Source organism: Marmota marmota, unplaced genomic scaffold (assembly GCF_001458135.2).
Source record: "Marmota marmota marmota unplaced genomic scaffold, marMar, whole genome shotgun sequence".
NCBI lineage: Eukaryota > Metazoa > Chordata > Mammalia > Rodentia > Sciuridae > Marmota > Marmota marmota.
Window position 1 is genome coordinate 35585643 of NW_025999842.1, and position 18440 is coordinate 35604082.

At 36.7% G+C, this 18440-nt stretch overlaps 1 protein-coding gene across 6 annotated transcripts in view; it reads right to left on the reverse strand.

The window, feature by feature from the left end:
- Ros1 (ROS proto-oncogene 1, receptor tyrosine kinase) overlaps window positions 1–18440 on the reverse strand; it is a 134488-nt gene that overhangs the window by 15597 nt on the left and 100451 nt on the right. For 4 of the 6 annotated variants that reach the window (XM_048794018.1, XM_048794063.1, XM_048793955.1 and 1 more), the window contains exons 33-39: window positions 17792–17909; window positions 14895–15085; window positions 13136–13219; window positions 9790–9925; window positions 8287–8449; window positions 6610–6674; window positions 5084–5213 (exon numbers count right to left, since the gene is read on the reverse strand). In XM_048794018.1, coding sequence (XP_048649975.1) covers window positions 5084–5213; window positions 6610–6674; window positions 8287–8449; window positions 9790–9925; window positions 13136–13219; window positions 14895–15085; window positions 17792–17909 — 887 coding nt within the window. Of the gene's footprint in view, window positions 1–192; window positions 292–5083; window positions 5214–6609; window positions 6776–8286; window positions 8450–9789; window positions 9926–13135; window positions 13220–14894; window positions 15086–17791; window positions 17910–18440 lie in introns of those variants that run through there. The other 2 variants (XR_007344114.1, XM_048794196.1) reach the window with 2 other exon arrangements.

Genomic DNA, 18440 nt, shown 5'->3' on the forward strand with positions numbered 1-18440 from the left:
AGGAGGAAGGAGGAGGAGGAGGAGGAGAAAGCCAGTGCAAATATAAACTGGAGCAAGTACTGGTTGCAATGATTTCCAGGTGAAAAAAGTCAGTGAAAAATTTTATTCACAGCATATGGAAAAAAAATCAAAGTTCCTTCCTGAAGGACATGATCATACATTGTCTGTGCCTTTCCATTTTCCTGCAATTACCTGGTTTGGGCTTTTTTCATCCCTAATCTGATGCATTGAAAAACTTCCCATCTCTTCAGCTTCTTATACTTCCAGTAGATCGCCTTGTTGTGCCACTTCCTGTAAATTCCATTATAAATTCCTGAGTACTTCCCACCCACCCCCTGCCTGTGGCAGCCCCAGACTTCACCTGCCTCTCTGTATGTTCATTTTACTTCCTCTCATGATCTTTTGCTTCAGTCATTCTGGGATACATGTTGTTGCTTATAATTTCTCTGCATTTCTCAACCTCTCTTCTTTTTTTTTCTCCTATGATATTTTTCCCCCTTGGGATGATCTCCTTGTTCTTGATTTCCATCAACATCCTTTAAATGAGCATCTCAAATGACTCCCAACCTCCAAATCCCTCAATTCCTCATGCAGAGGTGCTTTTAAGCACCGCTAACAATCTCAAATCTTGCCCTGAAACTAGTGATAATCCTATTATTCCAGGATTTAGTGTTGCCATAGCCCCACACAACTACACCTAGGGCGGATTAGCTAGGGTCTGACCTTATACCAAGAATCATCCCGCCTCCAACCTTGCTCAGGTCCACCAGATGACTATCTCGTGGCCTAAATTTAGTCTTCTCCTGAGCATCCTGACTGCTTGACTGGTTCCTGTGTGTGAATGGAACTGTTTGATCTTGGTAAAATCTACTCTACTCATGAAGATTTTTTCTAGATTTAGAATCCTGCTCCTGAACTTCAGTCTAATGATACTGCCCTGTTCCTTATACTGCTGACGAGATTTCCGTAATGCTGCCTGCCTGCCTGCTTGGATCCATGGCTATTATCACCTCCTCTTATCCCTGATAGGGACACCTCATCATTCTATGTTGGGCCCCCTGGACTTTAGATGCTCCCCGCATCTACTGCCTGCTGTGTCTTGCTAAACCCTTCAGATGTATTAAACCTTCACCAGGTCCCATCCCTATTCAAAGCCTTAATCACTCAGGAGAAGATATGCTGTAACCATCATATCTCTTACCTTAGCTGTGTCCCAAACAGATGACCTCCACCATGACAACTTCCTTGCTTTTCTTAGTTAGGAATCACCTCTCTTTCCTCTTCAGCAATATATTCTCCACCCCACTTTAATGGGTCCTTCCTAATGGGTCTACTTGAGAGTAATATGTGACCTATGACAGCCATCCCTACCAAGTGGCAAGTTCCTTGAGACAAAGAACCACATCTTTCACTGTCATACAATAAATACCAACAGAAATTGAACAAATGAAATTGCTCTTGAAGACAACACATTTATTACTGTATATTTGTATTATTTTGATAGTTTTTCTTTTTTATCTTAATCCAATCCTAGAACATCAAAGCCAAAAAGAACCTTAGAAAGCTTTTGATTCAGTATTTCAGTTTATGGATGAAGAAACTGAGTTCCCCAAATCGAAGTTTCTAGACCTAGTTGCAGTCAATCCTTATTAACCAGTGTGGAAGCAGGACAAGGAGGTAACTTGTGCTGGTTCTTCTAGAATGTGTTTCTGAGCATCCCTGTGTAGAGGTGGCTAGTCTAGAATGCATCACCCTGAGGGGGGACATCATGTCTGGGTATTCCCTCATGGGCACACAGAACCTAACAGCATCCTGTCCTCTCTGGTGGCAGTGAGTGAGATGAAGCCCTGGAAACTTCCTGGTCAGCCCACAGGTCAACCCGTGGGAAAAGCAGCAAAAGAATTGGAATATAGTTAAAATCAGCCATTATAACCATTGGGATCTTGGGTCAATAGGTAACGTTTTTAAAAAGTAGATCTATGTTCTTTTGGTCCGTCTTCATTCTCTCCCACCTATGCCACCAAAGTAAAACATACAAATAAACATTCTTTGAATGTGTGCGTCTTTAATTTTACTTTCTCCCTAACACTTAATAAAATGATGATGGGGAGGTGTGTATTTTGGAAACTCACAAGGACAAATAGGTCAGGTGAATAGATATAAAAGATAAAACATTTTGGAAGAGGGTAAGCAGATGGAGGAATGGTTACATAAGGGAGCCAAGATTGGGGACAGCTGACTTCCAGCAGAAGGAGAATACCCAATTGACCTGTTTTTCATGATACAACCCCATAAAAGCTCCAGAATGGAGGTGGCAGGTATTTCTGAATGCAGGGATAAGGGTCAGGACAGAAAGCAAGGTGAATGTTTAGTTCTTTCAGGGTTAACTAGATCCCAGATACCCTAGCATGGCAGGCATCTTTTCTCTGCAGAAGAAGAAGAAGAAGAAAATAGAAATCTAAGTCAGAATAACTCTGAGTTAAATAATAATAATAATAATAATAATAATAATAATAATAACAATAACAACAACCACCACCATATTAAAGCACTGGCTGACAATGAAGAATGAAACTGAGAGTCCACACTGAGCTTTGAGACCTCCAATCCTCTTTTGACTCCCTGAGCTAAAACATCAGGGTTTTATTGCCCAGGGAGAAAAGACCAGCAAATCCCTTTCTGTTGAAACCAATGCACACCAGGGAAGAGATTCAGATGGGAGCAGCAGGGGCCTGCTTAACAACCAGAAGGAAACTTTCTTACACACACAGGTCCCAGTCAGCTTCTTGGGCCTCATATTAATTATAAAGACCAGCCAAGATTCACCAAATAGGAACTGGAGGTATGGCTCGGTAGTAGAGCTCCTGCCTCCATATGCAAAACCCCAAGTTTGATCCCCAGCACCAGGAAAAAGAAATCACCAAACATTTTGAGAAAACCTTCTCACATTGAAAACAGATTTCAAAACAAAGAGGAAAAAATGAAATCAAGAATTGGAAGCAAATTAACTTTTAAAAAAGGATTAGTATCCCAAGAAATACAAGACAAAATTTTGAATCTATGAGAAAAAACAGAGTCTTATTTTAAAATGCAAAGTATAAGAACAAGTTTGTGAAAAGTTGAAATATGATAACAGAAACTTTATTCTATAAAAATTTTAAGGGATAAAGTCTAGAAAGTCTATCAGAATGGAGAGAAAAAGAACAAGAGATAAAAAATAACAGAAAATAGCCAAAAGTAAGAGAATTTGAAACAAAGTAGCCCTCTGTCCAACTAAGATGATTTCTGTAACTAGGAAATAGAAGGAACTAAGAACTGTATTTATTATCAAAAAATAATATTAAAAAAGGAAAGGATTGATTTTTCAGTCATTGTCCAGAAAAGAGTATACCACACACAAAATTTCACTAAAATTTTCCAAAAAGAGGGGCAAAAAGCAGATCACCAGGAATCAGGAATCAGAATAGCATAAGATTTCCTAGTGGCAGTTGTAGAAGCTAGCAAACAAAGATGGTTTTATTTGGGAATAAGAGGATTTTTCAACATAGATTCCAACCAAGTTATCAGTCAAGTGTAAGGGAAGAATAAAAGATATTTTTTCAAAAAGTGGGGGGGGGCAAAAAAACCCACAAAATTTTGCCTCACATGCATGCTTCCTCATTCTTGCTCTTTCCTAAAACAAAAACAAAGAAGTCATGAGATAGAGGGTAAAAGGGTCCAGCATAAAAAGAATTGAGATCCATGACCAGAATACACCTGAAGGAAATCTCTGGGATAGCAGATGTGCAGGCAGCTTGAAGGACAAGCACCTGTGTGGCCTCAGGAAGGAGGGACCCAAAGAAAAACTGAACAGCTGGATTACCTGATGGACTAGCCATACTGAGAAAAGTGATATAATCCTAGCTTAACTAATAGCAAGCAAAGCAAAGGAAAAATAAATAAATAAATAAATAAATAAATAAATAAATAAATAAGAGGCATTTAATAAAATAACCCAAGCAGGGATGGGGTGGGGGGGATGGAACCAAAATCCCAGCATTTGAGTAACTGAGTTGCATATAATAATTAAAGGCTGCAATAATGCAAAGATGGAGTACTGATGTATTTGGAAAATGTGACAAAAAGTTGGAGGACGGGAAAAGCAAAATTTTTCTGTGTCTAATGCTGGTGGGGTTGGGCAGATATAGGAGGAAATATAAGTTAAATTTTCATCTTTCATAGTGGGACATGGATAGATTTCTTCCCAAGATCAATGTACATCAGTGTAAGCAGAGTCTTCAAGGATGTGGAATTAAACACGTGCAGAAGATAACGTGCAGGCCTGGGAGGTGGGAAAGTCAAGCAGTACAGGGCTCCTATCATACATTTTAATTTTTTAGTCATATAATGTATTTGATAGGAAAATATCCAAATGTTTTAAATCTACAGATTTAAACTCTAATATCTTGTCTCACATGTTTTCTCAACTGAAACATAAAGTAGATTCCCACAGGTGGTTACCTCCTGACTCTGTCCACTAATTCATAGTATCTCTTGAGTCCACACTGAAAAAGAGAAGACAGATCCGAGGCAGAACTGTAGAGCTGACAGGAGTTGATAGCGTGGATGTACGGGAAAAGAAGGCAAGGAACTGGATGGATGAAGCAGGAGAGGATTAGAAATCAAGAGGTTTGTATTGGCCAAAGCAAATTCAAGATGCCTAATAAAATCCAAATTGATCTGTCAACCTAGATAGATCTAAGTCAATAGATCTGACCTCAGGGTTTAGAATTTAATAAAGACTTTGGGACTGGAAATGTAATATGGGACAGACAGGCATATAGATAAGGTAAAGAGATGGGCCATTCCAACTGCACACAATCTCTATGTTCCAGAAAAAAACACAATTCTGACCATGAGGGACTTATTTTCCCATTAAATACTAAACAAAGGCTCAAACTGTCCCAATCTAATGCTAAAGGTTATCATGGAAACCTTGTAAGGTTCTACCACCAGCCAAAACTACAACCTGTTGAAATAAAAATTAATGGGAAGCTATAGGCATTGGCACAAGGAAATCAATGGTGTGGACCGTTCTGCCTACCATTGTCATCCGGGCTTTACGCAAATAGGTTAAAAGGTCACCTCCTTCCATCAGTTCCAGGATAATGTACTGAGGTTCATTCAGCAGACAAACTCCAAGCTGCTTCAGAATGTTGGGATGATTGAACTTGCTAAAAGGTGGAAAGACAAAGACTAATGATATGATAGCAACAGGAGACCTAGCTGAGACTCCTTATGGAATGAACAAATTCTTTATGCATAGTTTCCTTCAGAATCCCTGACTTACTTTCTTTAATAGGTGCAAGCTTCCTTTTCCAACTACTGGTCTGTGTATGTGCCTTATGGAGGTAACGTGGCAACCCCTAGTGGCCAATGCATGTGGATAGAACAGGGTGGATTTTAGAAGAAATAGCATTTATATTAAAAAATTTTAAATATTTCTTGTTAAATATTGTTTTTAGTTGTTGATGGACCTTTATTTTATTCATTTATTCATATGCAGTGCTGAGAATTGAACCGAGTGCCTCACACATGCTAGGCAAGTGCTCCACCACTGAACCACAACCTCATTTGTGATAGAAAAGAAAGCAATTTGACTAAGAGCCTTCTTCAAAAGCTGTTTGGAATCTTTGGTGATGTTTTTGGTCATCACAAGTGTGAAATATATTCTTTCCCTTTTAGAGAGACAACTCAAGTCTACAGGTTTTGGCTGCTCTACTGGTTTCTTAAGACATCAAAATAAGCCCAGCCTACCATCTGGGACTCACAGTCAAGGATTCCCTGAACTGCTTCCTTGAATCTTCATTTTAAGATGTTCTTGATAAAACAGAAGTGAGATCAGTAGAACAGAGTTAGGGGATTGAGGAGAAGGCAGGGAATGGGAAGGAACAGGAATGAAAATAAATTATGCTATATGCATGTATGAATAAATCACAACAAATCCAACATTTATATATAACTATAATATAATAATTAAGGTACTTATCATATATACATTGTGTATATATAAGTAGAAGGGAAACGAGTAAAGCAGAGGCAAGGAGGGGATTATGTTATATACAAACATGAATATGTCACAATGAAATGAACTCCACTATTACGTATAATCATAATGTGCCAACAAAACATTTTTAAATGATGTCCTTGAGTACATATCATGGCCATAAACTGAAACTTTGCAGACAGGCTTACTAGAAAGGGATATCAAATAATGCTTAAGAGAACTCTCCCTTACAGGGTCTACTTCACCCATTATCACACATTTTAGAACACAGATGTGTTTAAAGTTGAACACCTTCAGAATTCACTTGCAAGAATCTTCCTTATCAAAGATAAAATAAAGGAGATCCCTTTGCCTAAGGGCTGCCTGTACCCTGGCTCAGCTGACTGGCCTCCATAGAATTCTTATTAGTACAGACATATTTCCTCTCAAACTTTTCAGTCATTTTTGCTTTGAGTAAAATTTGTTACAACCAGTCATTTTGCATGTTAAAAATCCAATGCACAGAGACAAAAGCTTCCTACCCACATCAGTAAGAGAAAATTATTTTGGAACTACCCTGATACCTCATCAGATGTGCTTCCTTCAGGAATTCAATTTTCTCCTGGTCTGTGGAGCCCTTCTTCAAGGTCTGTGCAACAGAAAAACAAGTCAGTAATCAGTATAGCAGCCATCCTGTGAGCTCAGAGGGTTAATGCAGAAGGTTTTGTTTTTCAGTCTTCACCCTGAAAGCTGTAAATAGACCACAGATGCAGCATGTGAGTGTGACCTGTAAATCTCCTCTTATTGCTAATATAAGAAAATACAGTAGATAAAAGATCTAGTAATGTTTATACAACTTTTCTCCAAAGGATGGGAATTTTAAAAAGAGACCAATTTTAGCATTTAACAGGTCAATATCTTACTTTTCAAAATTTTCTACTCAATATGTATTTCCCTGATTTCTTTGCTAACAATACCCAAATTTATTTTTTAGGGACAAGGTGCCAAGTCTTAGGTAGTTGATGTAAGTTACTCATGAAAATTTGTCCTGAAATTCTCTAGCCTTCCTTGTAAATAAGTTTTAGTTCAGTTCTGGACCCAAGAAAAAATTGCTGAGCAGGAGAGAGGCTTGTGGGAAACATTTGCATTCCTGAACATATATATCTAGCACCATTTTACTCCCTTTTCCCTGGATTGAATGAAGATGTGATGCCAGGTTCTTTTCAGAGATACTGGCTCTTATAGGACATAGGACTGCACCAAAACAGCAGTCATCTCATTATGTGAGAACAATAAACATTTGTTTAAACCAATTGAGACTGGATTAAGTTAAAGTATTTTTAAAGCATATTATTTAGAAGTGGAGAGAATTTTGCCATGTTTCTGGTTGTACAGGTTACCCTCAGAGCAATAAATTCCTAATAAGCTGTAATCATGGTGGTGCACAATTGCATTAACAGTTTCATTATCCCACTACCAAAAGAAAGTTTTACAAAAATACGAGAGTGTACCCAGTGCTTCCTTAAAAATACATCAAGCATACCATGACAAACAATCACATGATACAAATTTCAATGTTCATAAATAAAGTTTTATTGGAACACAGCCACACTAAATAGAACATATACACTGTGGCTGCTTTTAAGCTGCAATAGCAGAGTTGAAGAATTGAGACAGAGACTGTGTGGCCTGCAAGCCTAAATATTTACTACCTGTTTATTTGAGAAAACACTTGTTGACCCTGCTCTGATTCTTTAAGAATGTATTTTGTAATTCCAGTTTTCATTTAGAATGATTGATTGGAAAAACTGTTCACCAGGTCTCAGCTAACAGCCTTAGAGGTCATGTAAACCCTGGAGATTTTCTGTTGATTATACAACCTATCTGGGAAATGGGAGGGATGGGAGGATAGTGACTTCTATAGCTATGTATAGGTTTCTACATTCTATCAGTCAATTTTTAAGTTAATTTTATTTTTAATTGACATACTTGTACATATTGAGATGTACAATGTGATGTTTTGATTTATGTATACATTCGTTAATGATCAAACCAAGGACTTTCATCATTTATTAGTGAGTACATTAAAAAATCCTCTCTTCTATTTTGAGAGATACATATACACTATTGCTAACTACATTCACCCTACTCTTGGTCCTCTTTTTAGCTAAAAGCATTCAACTTTTATTACAGTCATATCCATGCCAACCCATATAAATATGGTGACCTAACTGGTCAAGAAGTCCAGACATCCACGTTACCTTCACTGCCACTTTGATTTCTCCACTTCCATCTCCTAAGATGTCTACGGCTGTCCCTTCATACACTTCTCCAAAAGCTCCACTTCCCAATAAGAGGCGCAGGGTCAGTTTCTCCCGAGGGAAAGCAGGAAGATTTTCAATCTCCTCTTGGGTTGGAAGAGTACTGTAAAATAACAGCGTATTTATTCTCACAAAATACATACAGTTTAAAGTTTGTGTTTGAGAGAGAAAGAACAATCTCAGAGCATGGCAGCATTGTCGGTTCCATGTGATATAGTGTATGAAATTCTGTGCTCCTATTAATACTTCTCGATTCCACCACCTTTTACAGAAAGCAAGTAACTTTGCTTCCAGGCATCTTCACTTCAACAGAAACATGCATGTGTATGTGTTGCTTTGAGATTTTTTTTAAACTAGTTCTATCAAAGTTAGCAGCTATGAACTTCTTCAGGTTGCTAATTTGTGTGAAAAATGATTAGAAATTAGCAATAGATGCATCTGAGTCTATGAGTTTTCATTTCAACAGTTTCATATACCTGATATGTTTTGTAAAATGGAATTTACTATGATCAAAAAAAAAAAATCAACCCCATCACCATCTAACAGGTTAATTTAGAAAGCCAGTTTTCTCACTTGGACTATCATGAGATGGAGTCTCTAGATTAAAGCTTTGGGTTTGCAGGGTGCAATTGGCACACGCCTGTAATTCCAGTGGCTTGGGAGGCTAAGGCAGGAAGATTTTTAGTTCAAAGCCAGCCTCAACATCTTAGTGAGACCCTAAGCAACTCAGTAAGATCCTGTCTCTAAACAAAATATAAAAAACAGTTGAGATGCGGTTCAGTGGTTAAGCTCCCTTGTATTCAATCCCTGGTAACTTTGAGATTTAATAGAAAAATCTTGAATATCAGATATGCTGAGTATTTTGTCAAAGAAAAGTCAGTTCCAAATACCTGGTTACCTCTGTATCTACTTTAAACCCTTTGTTTTCATGTCATGAATTATAAATTTCTAGAAGCAAGACCTAAGAACATACCAGTACCATTCCTTTTTGTATACACTATAATATAAAGAAACATGCAAAGAAACACTTAAGTATTTCCCTCAATTTTAATAACAAAAGAAGATCAAAACTCATCTGTCTTAAAGAGATTTTGAGGCAATCACCATGCCACTTCTGAAATGGGCTAAAATTGGCTTAATATGAGATGCTGGGAATTTCCTTTCATCTCAAACTCTATCTCCAATGGAACCAACCACGTTACCATGTACTCTCTTCAATGTGGTATTTTCTTCTTTCATTTATTTTTTAACTACATGATAAAACACTGAAAAGCAATGGACTTTTCTGTATTTATTTTATAGGATAACCACATAATTTGCCAGTCGTCTCTGGTCACATCAGAGACTGGAAGAGAAAGTTATCAATAATTATGCCAGAATAAGGGGCATATTGTCACCCACTCTTTGCATTGGAGCTCCATAAAGAATGCCCAGGCTACGTACTGTATTGCATAGCAGGCGTTAGCCAGTCCCACCCCAGCTGCCAGGCCTCGCAGCTCTGCCAACTCCTTGTCTTCGTTTAGGAGAACTGTCAGGCCTTCCTTGGAAGTTTTTGGATTCTTGAACTTTCTGTGCCACACTTTAAAGCAAAAAAAGAATTTAAAAAATAAAATATTGCTTCCTTTTTCCTTCAGGACATGCTAATACACTTTAAATGCTTGTGTATAAGAATATAATTCACAAAATAATAGAACTTGATTAAAAAATGTGCCCACAGTATTAAATCCAGACAAAATGTCCTAAAAATATACAAGTTATATACATCACTTTTATCTCACTTCTCAGAGTAAAGCTTAACATATTATTATAAATAAATTGAAGCATCTTAATATTAGAATTTATTTCTCAAAATGACCCAAAATAAATCAAAACATACTTGCATAGTAACTATTAGTGAAACATTCATTTCTGACTCCAGACATATTCCATTTAGTAGACCTGAGGGAATGCTTTCAATAGAATGGCACACTAAAAAATGCTTTCAATATAATGATAGAATGCAAAATTATTAAATCTATTGTTGTTTATATATGAATATTCAAATATATGGAAAAATAACTGGAATAAAAGCCACCAACCATTAGCAGGTTTTCCCTTTCATTTTGGAATCATGAGTAATTTATATTGTCTTTTTATAACATAAGCAGATATAATATAAAGTTTATTTTTTAAAGATTAAAATGCAATTGTAGATCTCCAATCTGCAGTGTAATTTTGACTCAGAAGTTGAAAACTGCAAAGGTGCTTTGGGAGATGATAGTTAAAATGTGGACTTCATTTCATAGTAGTTTCTATATCCAAGAGGGTTAGAGTTTTATTCACATGAAATTCCTCTGGAGGCACTATAAAGGGAAAAGTTGCAAGTACCTTTGCTACTGCAGTTTTTCAACCCTGAGATGTTTTTCATGAGCTTTCTATATTTTTAAAGACCCAGGGTAAGCCCTACATTTTTGGTGACATCATCTGAGACCTCTGCAAACTCTGAGGCTCTCTCATCTCTGAATTTCAAAGACCAATTGTGTCACTGTCTTGTACATTTCATGTTATTTAACACATGTAGTGCTCTTTTCATACTGGTACGTCTTACCACCCTCATTAAAGGGCACGTTCTAAGGTCAGTAATTGTATTTTTACAGCTTTTTATTTCCTTTCTATTCTCAAGCATAAGGCTAATGTTGCACATTAGATAAAACCACTCACCAACTCAAAGGCTGTCAATGCTTATTTTTAAACCGTTCTTTCAAGTTTATAATTATGACCAATGAGAACCCTCAGCACAATACAAATTTTAAAAGAATTGCTACTTCTCACCATTTTAATAACTCAGCCTTTTTTTCATGCACTCACACACTACTAGCAAAACCACATGCACTGCTAATGAAAGCAAAAACTGGATTAGCTTAGCTACATTCAAAAAACCATGAGTTCCAAACAGAATAAAGACCTTTAAGTCCTGAGAAAGTCAGAGATCCATAGAATGTCTTGAAAGCACACAATAGGTTGTCTGAAATTATCTCATGTTCATCCACTAGAGTCATGGGTTTAAACAATGGTGATGTACAAGCAGGCAAACAAAGGTCAGATGAAGGGTTCTTCATGTAATATCCTTTCTAGCACGAAAGCAGACAAGCAGTCAAGTCTATATGCCAACTGCCAAATATACTGCAGTCATATGTGTAACTGTGGAGGGGCCGGCTTAGTGGCACAAACATCAGCTGTGCAATACTTAGACTCCCTGGAACCACAGGTTAAAATCCTAGCAGTGTCAGCTGAAATTTTTTTTTCCCACTTTGCTGAAGGAGTTTCTCATATTGTCTGAGTGGAATCTTTGAAATGAAATCTCGATTCAAGTTCAAAGTGCTCTCTGATACCTTGTGACTCCCAATCAGTTTAGAGAAAGAATAGAGATTTAGAACACTGAACGAAACATTGGCTTTCTTCATCCTCAGAGAATCAGCTTTATGCTTCCAACTGTCCCTTCAATTTTCTCTTATTTATAATAAAATAAGCTACAGGTTCCTGACTATGTGCTTGAGTTCCTTTTCTGGCATTATGCTTTCCTCACAATGTTCCAGCTTGTCAGCAACAGAGAATGGGACCATATATGTTAGAACCCAAACCAACAAGACATTTTGAGAACTGAAAGAGAGTGCTATTGATTTTTACAATGAAACAACAGGAAAAATCAGAACATATGATCACTAGGATCACCTTAAGGGCCCTATCTCTGACTGTCTGTGTTGGGGTTGCTACTCTATTGTCTCATCACTGAACTAAATCTTAAAAGAGGGTGGGGTATTTTAAGACTAGCACATCCACTTAAAACGAATAATGGCAAGTAGCTAACTCACTATCTACCTACACTACTTCTTCTGCTTTCCTAGTCATTTATAATTAAGCAGGGTTTTGAAATAAGCCAGTCAGACATCTGAAAGTGAGCATGGATCCTACAAGCCAGAAATGGATCTCCTGAGAAAGAGGCCCTGCTCATTCCAAACCAGGCTGTCTGCCTGGAGACCAAAACTATCCTGACCAAAAATTGTCACTGGCCTCCCAACTAATCCTACACTCTTTTTGTACCCAGGGTTATTTTTCTTTTATTTATTTCAATATGAAAGCCACAAAACACTTGTTATAGCCAATCAGAAACAAATACTGCTTTAAAGAAAGCTAGAAGATGGTGACCTTGAAAATAGTTTTATCTAAAGTACACCATGAAGTGTATACACAGATATATTTTTCATAAAATAGTTACCCTTGCTATGGTTTGGATCTGGAATGTCTCTGAAAGTTCATATGTTTAATGCTTAGTCCCCACCTGGACACTGTCAGGATGTGGTGGAAACATTAGAGGTGGGGCCTAAGGAGAGGTCATCAGATCACTGAGGGCATTCTCTTTAAGGGGAAAGTGGACCCCATCCCCTTCCTCTTCCCCTCATTCATTCCTAGCCATGAGGTAAGGGCCTTGCTGGGTCATGTATTGCCATGATGTGTGCCACACACTCAAAGAAACAGGGCCAGTCATTAATGGACTGAAACCTCTAAAACTGTGAGCTGAAATAAATCTCTAGAGTAACAGAAAACTTACTAACACATCCTTTGATTAAAAAAAAATTCACAGAAATTATTCATTATAAAAGGATGGCCAAGGGTAACATTGAATTATATGAATATATTTAATCAGGTAATGTCTCATGCAGGAGGTTAGATAAACCGCAAGATAAATCAATCAGTACAAAATCAAACAAACCATAGTTTGGTACCTATTTTTAAAATTTCTGACACTTACCAAATGTCAATGGGATTGTAACAACCAGAAATACTCCAACCACAGTGACAAGTACAAAACTTGCTTCTGGTATCCAATAACCATCTAATGAAATAAATGAGAAAAATAAATTAATTCACAGAATAAAACAAATTGTCCCAATTTGACCCAACTACCTACAGAGTGATTAGCTAGAGGTAATTTCTACTTGATTTTTGTAAGCCAGGTGGTAGTTTGAAATCATCTATGGTGACAGTGTATACACCATGGAAAATCAAAATAAAAGTCCCAACACCCAACTGAAATACACTCACCCAACTCGCTATTTTAAGGTGACAGAAGAAACATGTATGATCTTTTTAATGAATTCGGGACAAAGAAATCTCAGTCTTTATATATTATATAGTTGGGATTATTATTTTTTATTCATATACATCTAAATTCATGGATATTAAACTGAGGAGAGCAAACGTGAAAACACGGTGTCTTCTCTTAGGGATTTTCAGTTGCATAGAAGAGATAACATGTAAACCAGAGGTTGGCACACAACAGTCTGTGGGACAAATCTGGCTACAGCCTTATTTTGTTCTTCCCATGAGTTAAGAATGGTTTTTATAATTTTAAAGTATTACTTTAAAAAAAAGATATGCTATAGAAAGCAAATACAGTTTGCAAGGTCAAAAATATTTGCTATATTTGGTTCTTTTTGGGAAATGTTTGCTAAGACCTTATATAGATAACTAACCATAATACAAATAAGGATAAAGTTTTATATGAAAGGTGTGCACAAAATGAAATCATCAATTTTGCTTAAGGAGTGTCAGTCACACATCAGGATGGATTCTTTCAAGTCACGTCTTCAAGGATGAAAAGAATTTCAATTGGCAGAAAATTAAGGAAAGGCAATTCCAGGTAAGAGGTACATGGTAGGGGGTGGAGTCCCACCTTCTAGGCTAAAGAAGACACAAGGCTAAGGATCTAGTGACAAAAGATTTTCTAATTAGTCTAGTACAGCTACAGCACAGGATTAAATAATGGGAAAAATTAACTACAATTGGAAGATAAATCATGGAAGACTTAATATCCCACATAGAAGTTTGTAGTTGATTCTAAAGGCAGCAAATAAAGAGCCGTTTTGGTACATTAAGAGGGTTAAGTGAGCTAGACTGTGCTTCAGCTAGAATACTGTCAGCAGCATGATTAAGCCAACAGCCCAAGCAAGAAAGAAAACCTTAAATCAGGAAACCCAACATGAAAATTGGAAAATACAAACTCATCAGAGAGAAATCAAGATGGTAAAATCAACAGAACCTGGTGACGGCACAGAGGAAAAGATTAAATATGGTACTGAGACTTCCAGCCAAAGTGATTAGAAAGTTAAAGTATTGGAAACTAAAACAAGGCACACAGTACAAGAGGTAAGTATTAGAAAAGAGACAAAAAAAAAAAAAGTGGTTCTAGGATTATTGCATGTAAGAAGGGAGTGCCAGGAACAGAATAAAAGACTGAGTAGTTAAAGACCACATTCTGGATGCCTTGGAAGCCTACCCAGGAGTTCATGTGGTAGTCATTAAGGAGTATTTGGTTATTATTGAAGAGTAAAATGACATGGTGATAATGATGTTTTATATAGGAAGACCACGTCAGATGAATTGAATAGTTCAACAGTTTGAATAAGTTATACAATCACCATAACTGGTACTAAAGTTAAGGATGCACATATCTTCATCACTGAACTTTTATGTAGTAAGCTAGTGTGTAGGCAAATATGGTGACATACCTCCAACTAGTATAATATTCTCACTGATTCCACTGTATTCACCAAATCCAAGACTATTTGCAGCTACTACTCTAAACTGAAAAGTTCCTTTCAGGTTTTTGGACTTCCATGTGCAAAGGCTACTGCAGGATCCATTAAATGCCATCTTCCACCTTAAATTTTGGTTTTTTGAATCATTTGAAGTGTTCTCCCTGCAAAAGAAACACTAAAATAGTAAACACAGAATATAAACATGACAATATATGTGTTATTTCTGGTTACTCAGATATCATTTTAATGTAGAACTCCAGAGAGTTTCATTGTACACTTTACCCTGGATCTCATTTTTCCCACATGGTATGGCTGCAGAACTCAGCATGGTTTAAAAAGTCACCCTACTCATAGATGAGCCAAGCAACTCAGCCCATCCAAAAAGTTTTGAATAATCAGTGGACAAGAGAAAGATAGCAAACCTTTTTTTGCTGGTTAGAATGTGTAAAATTTCTTTAGCATTTAAACAATAAAACAGTTATTTCATAATTTTTAACAGAAAAGTTTTAATTATTCTTAATTTTTAGTTTCTTATGATATTGGGAAAATCACTTATGCCATATCTGGATAAAATACACAATATAAATTGATAAGGAAGGTGCGATATTTCAGTCACCAAAGTTGTTATATCTGAGATTCTAAGGGTCCTTGCTTCCTTTTCTATTAGTCTACACTCTACCTCAAAGCCAATCCACATTGAAACAGAAAAAGAACACAAGTTCTAAGTTCAAAAGATGAAACTAGAATGACTTTAAATGAAATCGACGGAAGGCAAGCTCAAGATCTTACATCTTCTCTGACAATGAAGAAAATTTCAGATCCTAACAGTTTTAGGATGTGATACTAAGCCACTCGATCTTAGGGGTATGTAGTAGAAGCTATTTCTGCTTCTGATAATTGAGCGGTTCTGAAAGAACAACAGGATATGGAGGGCTGAGCCTCAGACAGGGCAGGGAATAGACAAAAACATCAAGAGCATCAGGGAAGTGAAGTTGGTCACATCTGTTTACAGGAGCAGGGTATCCTCAGGACCTTCCTGAGTAAAGTATTATGACAAAGTGCTTTTATACACTTAGTGAAGTCTCTTGTTAAGCACTGGCAAATTTATTCTTTAAACAACTTTGATCCAAAAGAAACAAGTCCCTAGAAATTTAATAAGTGGCAAAAACAAAGTTCTAAAACAGAAAATGAGCAAGGATTTAAACATTGCCTATGTACTGGATTGAATAATGTTTCCCCCCAATCCATGTTCATCCATAGCCTGTGAATTTGATGTTGTTTGGAAAAAAAGGGTTTTAACAGATATAATTAAGTCAAGATGAGATCATACTGAATGAGGCCAACTCCTTATTCAATGACTGGTGCCCTTATTAGAAGAGGAAAATTTGATACAGACACACATACACACACACAACATGGTGTAATGAAGGAGTCAGAGAATGGAGTGATACATCTACAAACCAAGTAATACCAAGGATTTCTGCCAACTACAAGAAGCTAGGAGGCAAAGGAGGAGTTTTTCTAGAGCCTTTAAAGGGAGCATGTTCCTTCTGATGTCTAGATTCCAGACTTCCATACTCCAGAATCATAACAGTACATTTTTGGTTATGTTAAGCCAATTAGTTGGTGTTACTTTGTTATGATAGTCCTGGTAGTCCTAGGAAACTACAAGCCTGTTCAGCTCCCAAGTTTATACACTTTGCACAACCACTATACCATCAGCAAGCACACAGTCTAACTAGGGTGTCCTGACTAAAAAACTAACTTAAAGATACTGAAGTTACAATTCGTCCTGGAGTCCATGTATTCATAATGGAAAGCTGGGACAAGGAGCATACAAACTATTCAGATGAAATCATGCACTAAAGGTGTTGCTGAAGGGACCATAGTAAAGAAATCCCATCAGGAACCATAGTGTGGACTGGTTGATGAACATACAGGCCACTGTGATAATTCTGCAGGTCAGAATGTATTTCACTGTGCATGGAAATTAGTAACAGAACTTTCACAGAGGTTTCAACTAGAGATATGGCCAAGTAAATTCTCTAACATAAGCAGGAAAACTTTTTGAAGTTATGGGAATGTCAGAGCAAGATGATGCAAAAATAGATCTAAGCTTGAGTCGCCAGAACTATAATTATGGAAGTGACTTTCGTCCTTGGAGCTTCTTAAAAGATGGTTTCATAGTCCTGTGAGGGGAGTGTCTTTGGAATTTGGAATTCTCCCTTCAAGTTGGCATGAAATCCATCCTGCTGAGCCAGTTATGGTTCTCTGAGCTCCTGGTACTGGCTAGGTCTGAGGTTTCATGTGCACATCAGCTGCTGGTTTTCATGGACAGCACATTTTCAGTCCCTGGGAACACACTATAAACTGTCATTTTCACAATGGATAAGAAGCCTGGGTGATTATAGGCCTCAGACCATTTCGGCCCCTCCTCTAATTTTACATTCTGAAAAATACCTAGCTCATGATCAGTCCTCATTAGAGAGTGTTCTATCTTGCCAAAACAAATGATCAAGAATTTACATACCTACCATCATGTAACATCAAATATCAGCTTAGTTCCTTAAGCAGAATAGATATTAAGTAAATATCAGTTGCTTGAGCCTATGACTGAATAATTTCTCTAAGGATTATTGAGAAGTTTCAGATTTCTGAGAATGATATGATAGGCCTTATAATTAGAATGCTATGGGTGACCTCTAGGAATTGACGAAAGAACATAACAATGTACCCAAGGTCCTTAAACTGAAGATATTTTGTGTTTGTGTATAAATATAATTTCATAAATATTATTACTTTTGGTCACCTAATAGTTAACTGCTTAGCTCTTGTAGTTTATAAAGCACTTTTGCAAACAGACATACCTGATCTCAAGGATGTAGTACATAAGTCTACTTCCATTATCTTCAGCTTTTTCCCACTGTATTGAATCTTTACTTCCCTCTAATAATTTGGGAATGCCTGGTTTACTTGGGACTCCAGCTTTTGGGGAAAAAAAACATGTTGATTAATATGTTAGAAGAATAAACTAGTCTGCATTGATATCTTTCTATAAAATATTCTGAGGAAAAATAAATACATTTAGGAAATATTCAGAAGTTTTCTGATATAAGTAGATTTTTTTAAATGAGTATCAGAAGTTTTATTAGTGATGGATTATATGTATTAGTTATAATATTAACAGTGTAACCTAGCTTGACACAAAATAAGTGATAAATGCAAACTTTAAAAAAAATCATAAGTTTTGGAGCATTTTCCCTCTACTCTCATAGTGATCGATTGGGATTTATGGTATATCTTTTTAAATACTAATTAGTTTAATAGACTTTAGATTTTTTTCCATTTCTTTAACATCTGGAATATAGAATTTGTTTAATAAGTATTTGTTGAACACTTAGTTACCCTTTTTTCTTGATTTAGTTCTCCCTGAAAGATATCATAGTTGGACAGGAAATCAGAATGCTAAAAGGAGAAATAATTGTGCTCTACTCAGGATCTTACAAGACCAGGGCA